This window comes from Macadamia integrifolia, chromosome 5 (genome assembly GCF_013358625.1).
Source record: "Macadamia integrifolia cultivar HAES 741 chromosome 5, SCU_Mint_v3, whole genome shotgun sequence".
Classification (NCBI taxonomy): domain Eukaryota; kingdom Viridiplantae; phylum Streptophyta; class Magnoliopsida; order Proteales; family Proteaceae; genus Macadamia; species Macadamia integrifolia.
In genome coordinates this window covers 33,848,326-33,858,532 of record NC_056561.1, presented here as the reverse complement: position 1 = coordinate 33,858,532, position 10,207 = coordinate 33,848,326, and the positions used below count along the sequence as shown (strand labels likewise).

Sequence of the window (10,207 nt, the reverse complement as noted above, 5' to 3'; positions counted from 1 at the left end):
ATGTCAGGAAGATCGAAGATGCAATTAGAAGTGGGGACACGAGAGAGCCATGTCTCACTGACAAGAGCACGGTTCAAGCTTACAAGCGACACAAGAGAGGCCATTCCGATGGTTATGCCAAGTCAGCTTAGGGCTAGACTATATGAGGTCGTCCATAGCAATGTCATTAATGCAATCATTGAAGGGGTTGACAGAAGAAGGGCAATGGGGTCTCCTCAGTCTTTTCATTACTAAAGCGGACAACATTGAAGTCACCGCCTATCCCCCAGGGAAGGGAGTGAGAGGAAGTCACAATGGATCTCAGATCATCCAAAGGGGTATCCCCTTAGGAGCTCGGTTGAGGGCATAGATGAAGGTGAAGAAGCAACTGCTAGCTCCAGAGGGATCAGAGATAGACAGATGCAAGAATTTGGGGGGGGGGGAGAGGAGATGGTATAGACAGAGAGCTTGAGCGGGTTCCAAAGAACCCAAATACAGCCGTTAGGGCATTGGGAGTAATTGGAGGTGAAAGACCTAGAAGGAGCAATTTTCTTGGCAATAGAGGGGGTATTGGTTGAAGAACTCTAGCCTCTCATAGACAACAAAGATCAAAAGTGGGAGGATAGGATACGAGAGCAAATTGAGGTGTGCTTTGCCGAGGAATTCAAGCCCTGAACATTCCAGATAGATCAGAGGGTCATTGAAAAGGAGGGGAGGGGGGCAGTAGGCTCAGAGGAGCAGGGGGAGATCGAAACCCGATTTGGATTTCGATCGGCGACTGTACTTGCGGAGGGGAGAGGGATGGGGAGGACAAAAGGATTGGGGATGGAGGGCCTTCGAAAGCGACGGGGGGCTTTGCTAACAAGAAAGGACTGGGTGGATTTGGATGGGGGGCTTTTGTTTGGTGCTAGGGGAGGGGGAGCTGGGGTGAGGGGAATTGGGAGTGTAGAGAGCACTGTCGGTGGGGGTGCAGGAGATGGAACTCCTGGAGGGATTAGCAGTAGTGGTATCATCATCTCCAAGGAGAGTGTCGATCGAGAGCAGGTTGGTAATATAGGGGAAGCTTGAGATGTCTTGGGCACAACTTTAGAAGTAGGCAAGGGAGCAGTAACGATGCAGGGAATAAAAGGGAGTCAATGTGCACAGGAGGGGCCTATGCGGACCTCAGATCAGTAGCAACAAAAGAACAGTGGGTGCGGAGCAGCTGTCTTGAGGATTAAGCATGTCGTCTACTAGAGAGGCGAGGAGATGTGGAAAAAGATGGGCCTGTGCGGACCTGAGAATCTCGATAGGGAATGACGCCAATTGGTGCAGGATGGGCTTGCATGGACCAGAGAGCAGAGTCTGTAGGAGGTGGCGCAACATCGAGATGGAGGGGGTAGGAGGCCAAAGTCCCAGCAGGGGAAGACGTGGCGGTGCAAGTTGAGGAGGTGGTCGGCATGGTCCCAGAGGCCGTGGGGCCAAGGGAAGACAATATATGCACTATAGAGTTGGAGACAGCCATCAATAGTAGTCAACGAGGGCTGGGGGGTTAAGGGACTGAGAAGCAAAAACCAGGATGCCTAAGGGGGTAGAGGTGGGCGAGGAAGACAAGGGTTCGTGGATACCTATCGGGTTAAGAGGAGCAGGGAAAGACGGTGGAGGAGTTGGTCGGGTCATTGGGTATCGGCAAGGGTTTGAGGAAAAGACGGTGGAGTGGTTTAGAGGGTTAGAGAGGATAGGGCTGTTGAGCAAGGCAGCAAGGATGGAGGTTCAAGGCAAGGGGGCAGATTAGCAAGGGCGGTTGCAGGCGTATCACAGAGCAGCGGGGATCTATAAGATCTCGAGGACACATCAGAGTCGCCACCAGAGCCTGACGAGGCCAACAGAGAGAACATGTTATGTCCAGCGGGTCTATGTGGAAGATCCTGCGGTTTGATGGATGAAGGGCGAGGATCAGGGCCGAAGTTGTCGGAGGCCTTTGGGAGAGCCATCCTACTGCGGTTACGGCATTGGCGGTTTCTAGATATTATTTTTTCTCCCATGCAAAATAGAGGGGGACACATACCCTAGAAGGGGCTTTGGATGGGGAAGCCAGAGAGGGCTGGATTGCTGCTTCTCTTGTGGCGCTGGAGGAGGTTCAGAGCGTGGTTTGGTGACCACAAACATTGTAGGAAGTGCATTGAGGGGGGAGCCATTCGTAGTGAACAAATTGAGAGGAGTGACTGTCTTCATCAATAATGGTGACTGCAGTAGGAGGAATAGATTATGTAGTGATCTCAATGCAGATACAGGCGAAGGAGATTCAATCCATCTGTCTTCTTGGTTCTGTGATCGGAGTAAAGGGGTTTCCTGATGACAGATCCAATGATGCTCAGGCCCTTTGCTCACCAGAAATGGAGAGGCAAGTTCGGTAGGGCACCAAATAGGGATGCGCTGAAGGTCAACTTTTCTAAGGATTGAGTACTGATCCCATTGTCTTAGAAATATGGATTTTCTTTCCACCTGCCAAGGCCCTCCTTCAAGAGCAGTGACTTTATCTGATTCCTTAGAGAAGTAAAAAACAAAGATCCCAGTATCTAGCTGAAACATGTACATCCATGAAGCCTCCATTGCTTCACAGTTCTTCTAGCCGAGAAGGGGGGGGGTGCCTACCCAGAAAATTGCCAATCACAGTTCTTCCAGCGGGAGATTTCATGCTTGAGCAGTCCAAAAGGGCAAAGGCCCACCAGCTTTTCATCGATAATAGAGGGGGGGGGGGTGAAGTCCAGGGTAAGGCCAGTGTTTGAGGGATGGGAGGGGGAGGAAGAAGAGGAGGCAACAGAGTTCCAGGGTTTAGGGAGGATAGAGGAGGAGGAGGAGGAGGAGGATGATGAGGGGGTGGTGGAGGGCGAGGAGGAACGATGACATTGGGAGGGAGGGAAGGGGAAGGAGAGGTTGGCGGGTTGGGGGGAGGGGGACGGAAGTTCTGATGGTCACAGCCGTCGGAGGGAGGCCGGACATGGGGATGGTCAGGGAAGGGAGGGCATCTTGTGGTTCATGGTGTTGATTCTGGGAAAGATTTTAAATAGGATCAGTTTCTGTTTTTTCCCTACTAGTTTCCTTTTTGTAATCTTCTGTCCCATCTTCAAGTGTGTAGAACTTCCCTTCTGAACCTGTTGCAACTTCTTGTACTGGGAACCCTAGCTTTATCTCTCTCTCTCTCTCTCTCTCTCTATATATATATATATATATATATACACGGTTAAGAAGATAAAGAAGTGAGGAATCCTCTTTTCGACTGACTCTCCCACTCTAGTCGTTGCTTTTCTTTCTGTTACTTCGAAAGTAGCTGCTTCAGCTTCACCCACTCGAATTTTTGATATTCCTTTTTATTTCTCATCAAACGAATGGCATCTTCTTATGGAAATCCTAGCTATTCTAGCATGATATTGGGGAATCTCATTGTGGTCATGAAACTTATTGATTCTTTGTAGGTTATTTTCAAATTAGTTGAAAGGTTTTCTTCAGGAAAATCTGGGTTTTCCTTGGATAATCAATTGAACTCCGTACCTACTTGATTGGCCAGGTCACCATGGGTCGTAGTCGTAAATGGGGTCCCTCTAATATTTTTTCTTCTAATATATGAGTTTGATGAGTAGCAAGATATGGATTGGGGGTTTTCCGGAGCCTGCTTGTGGAATTCTCTTATTGATTGAGTCCATCGCAAGAATTAAGGATTTGGGAATCCTTTGTGAGATTAAGGATTTAGGAACTCCTTTGCAAGAGTTTAGGATTTTGGAACTTCTTATTTTCAGGTTTTGAGATAAACCTGGATGAGCTTATGATTCATGGGAACTCCTTTGTGAGATTAAGGATTTAGGAACTCTTTTGCGAGAGTTCAGGATTTTGGAACTTCTTATTTTCAGGTTTTCAGAATAAACCTAGATGAGCTTTTGATTCATGTGGCAGCAAGCGAAAGTGGCTTTGAAGCTATAACTGTAGAGGGTGATGTTATTGTGGTCAACCAGTGTTTTGGTCGAGTCTGATTTGGAGTGTTAGATTCAGAGGTAAAGGAGCTGGAGATTCCCCCCACACACTATATTCATTTGAGAGAGAGAATCAAACCTCAGCAATTGAACTATCAAATGAATTCTTGTTCTTAAAATATAAAATATTTCAGATTGATGCAACCAAAACAATTTCAATTTCTTGACCAAAAATCTATTTGTTTTACTATTTCATGAAATTAATCCGAATTGAAATCGAATCATACCAAATCAGCCCTAAGTAGGTGTCTTTATTTATTTATTTTAATTGTTATTAGGGATTTTTTTTAATTTTTTTTGGGGGGGGGGTGGTTGATAAGAAATTCAATACCAAAGGGAAGAAGAAGGGGTGGGGGGAATATACAAGCCGCAAGGGCCAAAAACAACAAAACAGCAGGCCCCTTGCGGGAGGGAAGACACTAGGAGACAACAATGAGTCTGTTCCTTGGGGAGTCCCTTACAGGGGAAAGGCGAAGGGGGGAAAATGGCTGACTTGGAGCTAACATCAAAATAGATAGATTTCCAAATCAAATCAAGAGATCAGGAGTTGGAAGTCCATCTACGAAGATTACTCTGCATCCAAATAAGGTTAATGGTGGCATTGAAGCAAGCCTCCCGGAAATATCACAAATGGAGTTCCCAAAGAATGTCATTTCAACCCTGATCCATTCTCTTCGGATGGGGAGGGGACTTCTTCTAGAAGGCCAGTAACTAGAGAGGACTCTTTTTCAAACCACAGAAGAGATGGGACACTTGAAGAAAAGGTGATCAGAGTCTTCAATGCCATTGCAACAAGGCAATAGGCCGAGGGGACAGAAATGTGCTGATGGAATAATAAATAAGGATTAAAGTATCAATATCGGTCAAGTTAAATTTAAGATACATATAAGAGGTATCGTATCGGTATCAGAGATACTTTAAACCATATGATGGATAAGGAAAGATTGGGTGGGAAGGAAGTTGGAGAGGGCTCTCCAGGTGGTGAAGGAGTGGCGGGGTATGTGGTTTGAGAACTAGACGAACTTGTGCCAGGGAACAAGTGAACCTCAAGAATGAATAAGATCCCAAGCAGAGGGAGAGCTTAATTTACCTGAGGGAGAATGGGTCCAGATGGTTTTATTAGAGATGGAAATGGAGGGGAGAGTGGGGAAGGGGAAGGGGAAGGGAGGACCAGATGGATGAGAGAGGAAGGGGGGAGGGGGAACCAAGCACCGTTAGAGATGATAGAGGAAACATGGCTATCTCTAGCAAGGCCTGATGAGTAGATGATTCTAGCTCCCACCACAGAAGCTAAAACGTAAACAAGGTTTAAGTGTTTTAGTTACGCTGAATTAGGATTTTATTAGTCCAGTCCTATTTTGAGTCAGTTTCCTTCATAGTTTATTTACCTTATTAGTTAAGGATTGGATTAGGCCTTTCCTTTTTAGTGTTTGAGTCTGCTTTTTGAGTCTTGTATATAAGTTTGTGAAAGGATCCAGCCTTGTACACACATTTGATTAATGAGATTTTGTCTTGAGCCTTTTCTTTATTCTGCGAGATTAAGCTTTGCTATGAGATGCAGTGTTATGTTAGTGGGAAGCCAATAGTGGCTGGTGGAATTCCAGTCAACGCTGGGTGGGATGCTTGGTTATATCCTTCTCCTCTATTCCTCTTTTTTTTTTTTCTCTCTAAAAGGTCATTTGTATTAAACAAGAGTAAAAAAAAAAGTATACAGAAACAAAATTACAAGCTGGAAAAACCAGAAACTCAAACATCGAGACTAACTCTTCCCACCTATGGCAGGAGAAGCTAGCTGGCAAACAAAGAACTCTTCCCACCCATAGCATTGCCATCAGCAGGAGAAGCTAGCTCGGAAACAAAGAGAAAGATAGGGGCAACCTCCTAACAATGTAGTTACATAAATCTGAATCTTGGACGACTTAGGAAATCATCCTCTAAATCCCTCTGAACCGAAGCTGGGAAACTCATGTTAGATAGAGACAGCAGATCTTTGCTGCTAGCTTTGCTAGAAAATCAGACACCGGGTTTCTCACCCTGTAAAAATGACACTTTCCATTCGATTCAAGTCAAGATATTGAAGTGACACCCAATGCTGCTGAACAGACCGAGGCACCAACCTTCTCCGCTGCATCATGGGAACACCCGTAACAATTTAACTTCACCCACCCACCAAATCACCTCCAAATGAGACTCTGAACGCCTAGGAAAATAAGCAATGTCCAGACATCTAGCACACACCAAGTCAAATAGCGATACCACTGAGGACATAAAGGTTGGAGAAATCTCCACCACTTCTCTCTACACCAGAGACCATATCTGATCTAGAGAGCGAAACGTCTTGCATTCCTTTCAAGCCAAATAGAGAAGGGAATCAGAATGAGACCCGCTAACCGCCCCTGCTTGAAGGCAATTCCTCTACTCTTCCAAAGCATCCAACCTCCAAGCTCTGAAAAGGAGCCATGGATCTGCGGATGGTTGTCAAACAGGAGAGCCATCTACCACAAATCAGGCTTGCAAAGTCGCAATGGATAAAAATATGATCAAATGACTCCTCATGATTACAGAGCTCACATCTGGACAGAAGTTGTCTTCTCTATTCCTCCATTCTTCTATTCTATCTATCATGAATTTAGGTTAGTAATTTCTGCTTTGTTTGGTCAGTTATTCTTTGATGTTCTAGTTGCTGAAATATCTGTTTCACATACTTTACATCTTAGTTTTTAAATCTGATTTCATATTTGGTAACCGAATAGTATTCTAAACACACCCACGGTTTCAAATCATCTTATAAACTACTTCAAGTGGGATTATTCTAGAGTCCAGAACTGTCCAATTGATTTCAATCATATTTTGAGAAGTTTTGTAGACCATTAAAGTGACATTCCACCTGAATTTCATTCCCATCTGAGTTGTTGATTGTTACTAATTGAATTTCTTCCAACTCTGGTCTTTTTTCCCTTCACTGCGATTCTGGTTTTCAAATGAGTTTCTGAACCTAATTCCTTAGGCTTCTAGAAACCCATCAGAGTGGTAGTTGCTCAAGTATTCATTTCTGATAATATAGTTTCTGGTTTGCTTATGCTTATGTGATTCTTGTGATCCTCTTGCAGGTTCCCCAACAGAAAAATGACTATGATTGTGGCATCTTTGTGCTTTACTTCATGGAGCGTTTCATTGAGGAGGCCCCAGAAAGGCTCAAAAGGAAAGATCTAACTATGGTATGATTTTTCTAAATTTAAAGCTATTGGTCTTTGTCCATCTGCTGTTTTCCGTTCGTTAATGTCTTCTAGTTCTTCAGTTTGGAAAACAGTGGTTCAAACCTGAAGAGGTATCAGGGCTGAGAGGGAGAATTCGAGAATTGCTTGAAGAAGTGTTTGAAAATGCTAAAATGGAAGATTTCAGCAGGGAACCATCACCTCTATCTTCGGGTGATGCTGCAATAGGGCACACTGAGGATAATTCTGATTCTTGACTTACGATTTGGATTGAATACGACATCTGCTCCCCGGTTGTGGTTTGCTTGTGCCATTCATCTGCACAGAGTGTATAGCCTCTTGTATACATTGTGAATACCATGCTTTCTCAGGATCATCCATGCCTTGTCTCGCACCAACGAGCTTGTGTAGAAACCTTACAGATTTAGCTGGGGATGTCCCAAGTGTGGATCATCCTTCACCTGAGATGTGAATGTTGGTAGTTTGGTGAAAGACTGAATGAGGCGTTGAAAGACAAGTGTAGAAAGCAGTTGATGGTTATGTGGCATACGAGGCATTCACTGCTACAGTACCTTTTTGGACTGGATGGTAACCAACCATTTTAGGCTGGTCAGACTCACTTCAAATGGAAAAGCCATTGAAACTGAAACTTTTGAAGGTTGGGCATATTGTCAACATCCACCGGGCAAATATCTGGAATTTAGTTGCTTCTTTGTATGATCAATGCCTCTGTAAATGAATGGAAGAAATGTTCGACAATTGTACTACCAGTACTTTTGGGAAGCATTTTTCATTCACACAGATATAACAGTGTAAGTCTGGGATTGGAATCAGGAATCAGACTACAATCGTCGATTAAAAACTGGAACTGATCAGGACTGATTGTTAATGGCTCAATTTTGGTTTTTCACTTGCTTTTCATGCTCTTGGCATACTCATGTTAAAATGGCTCATTAAGTCCTTAGGCTTTATATTCGATAGATTTTTTGTCTAATTATCATAGACTCTGTATGGGTTCAATGTATGATGTATGGGTGTCCATCGGTTTGGTTTTGGTTTTTTAGTTGATTTTGATTCGGTTTAAGATACAAATGTACAAATTGTAATCGGTTCGAAACCAAATAATTTTCATTCGATTCATTTACAGTCTTCATAATTCAGTTTAGCATAGCCTATTCTGTTTTTGTCGGGGTTCACTTCTTAGGTCCATATGAGGCTTGAGTAAACTGGAAAAACTGCAGAACTACAAAAGAGAACTGAGGAGAGTCGATAATCAAACAGACTTTCAAGGGAAATATTAAAGATTTTTAGCTAAAAGAATAGTATCAGTATTAGCAAAATCAGTGTGAGCCATTTTTGTGTACGCAAACCTGTTCATGGGGTCAAAATTGTTTTCATCTACTAGGGACATAAAACTTTTTACAGTAGGCAAGAGGTCCTCTGGAGACGTGGATGCCCAAAACCCATTTTCTTTTCCCCATGGCGTGAAAGAAAATTATTTGACTAGCACAGGAAAGGGTATTTTATCCCCATGATAGAGTGGAAGATTTGATGATGACATAAAAATCCAATCATAAGATCACATCACCAGTGGGAGGAGATTCTTCTCAACCAGGGAAGGAAAACTAATTCTAAATCATTATAAAGAAAGGAAAATGGATGAGATTTTTTTTCAACCATGGTGAAGGTCACTGATGACCGTTGTTGAACATGGGTTTGTAACCATGAAGGATGTTTTGGACCTCCAACAAATAGGGTTTGAGTGATATGAGACCTATCGGCTTGTGCAACTTTACATATAAAATCATTTCCAAAATTCTCACTGACAAGCTTGCAACTATTCTGCCTATGCTTATCTCCCATGAACAGACTGGCTTTGTTAAGGGAAGGCTCATCCATGAGAATATAGCTCTAGCTCATGAGCTTGCTGCTGATCTGGACAAGAAAACCTTTGGGGGAAATGTTATCTTCAAGGTGGATATGGCTAAGGCCTATGATAGGATGGAATGAGAATTTCTTATTGCTATTATGACAAAATTTGATGACCTTAGCTGTGGATGAAGAAAATGTACAATAGTGGATCCAATTGCTCTCACCCATGGTGAAGAGTATCTTTTTATCCACTGCATCCAACCCTTTCTATTGGATTGGAGAAGGGTATTTAAGATCATGAATAATAGAGTTTGAGAGTGATGAAATCAAAATCACATTACCATTGGAGAAAAGAATCTCTCTTCACCATGGGTGAAGGAAAACTTATTCCTGTGATATAAATGGAATCGAACCACTCCGTTTAACACCCTTAATCCATTAGAGAGCAAACCCCCTTACAAAGGGAGTGAAATCAAATCAATACTAAAGCGGAAGTTTTTGTAGTTATTTTGTTGCATGTCCTTTTTTTTTTTTTGTTCAAGGGATTTTTTGGGTAATGCTCCCATGCTGCAAACAGTAAAATCTGAACTGAACCTTGTCAATCTTCTTTCTTTCCTAATGGGCAGGAAGCACACCAGCAGCCTGCGTTGCGTGATTCCACTGTTTTTTGCACTTAAGACAGTTGACCTGAATCTCAATAGGGATTAGGCACGATATTGGTTTTCATTGATACCAATCTACTGGTCCGAATCAGGCTGTATCGGTTGGAATCAGATGAATTTATCCCTGTTTTCTTTAAAAACCAGTTTTTTTTTTTCTTGGTACGTACAGTTACACCGATGCAGGATTGGCCAAGAATCAGTATCAGCCTCTAACAAATACTGATACAGATTGGCCAATCCGATACTGATTCCTAGAAAGCACTTTAATAAATTTTTTTTTGGTAATAAAAAAGGATACTCTATGATAGTGATCATAGCTCCAGGACAAGCCCCCATGTGACAAGCAGCAGAAAGCACTTTAATAATCAACACATCTTTAAGCAGCAACAGCCAATCATGGCGGAACAGTCTCAGCGTATAAGTGATATTCCAGTCTATAATATATGATTCAGATTCAAAAACTTTGATTGGG

The 10,207-nt window shown here is 43.1% G+C and overlaps 1 protein-coding gene across 4 annotated transcripts in view; it reads left to right on the top strand.

Annotated features, from left to right (window-relative positions):
- LOC122079159 (ubiquitin-like-specific protease 1D) overlaps nucleotides 1-8,341 on the top strand; it is a 47,418-nt gene extending 39,077 nt beyond the window's left edge. For 2 of the 4 annotated variants that reach the window (XM_042645416.1, XM_042645417.1), the window contains exons 13-14: nucleotides 7,097-7,204; nucleotides 7,285-8,341. In XM_042645416.1, coding sequence (XP_042501350.1) covers nucleotides 7,097-7,204; nucleotides 7,285-7,458 — 282 coding nt within the window. In that variant the 3' untranslated portion in view covers nucleotides 7,459-8,341. The remainder of the gene's footprint in view (nucleotides 1-7,096; nucleotides 7,205-7,284) is intronic. The other 2 variants (XM_042645419.1, XM_042645418.1) reach the window with 1 other exon arrangement.
- The last annotated feature ends 1,866 nt before the right edge of the window (nucleotides 8,342-10,207 follow it).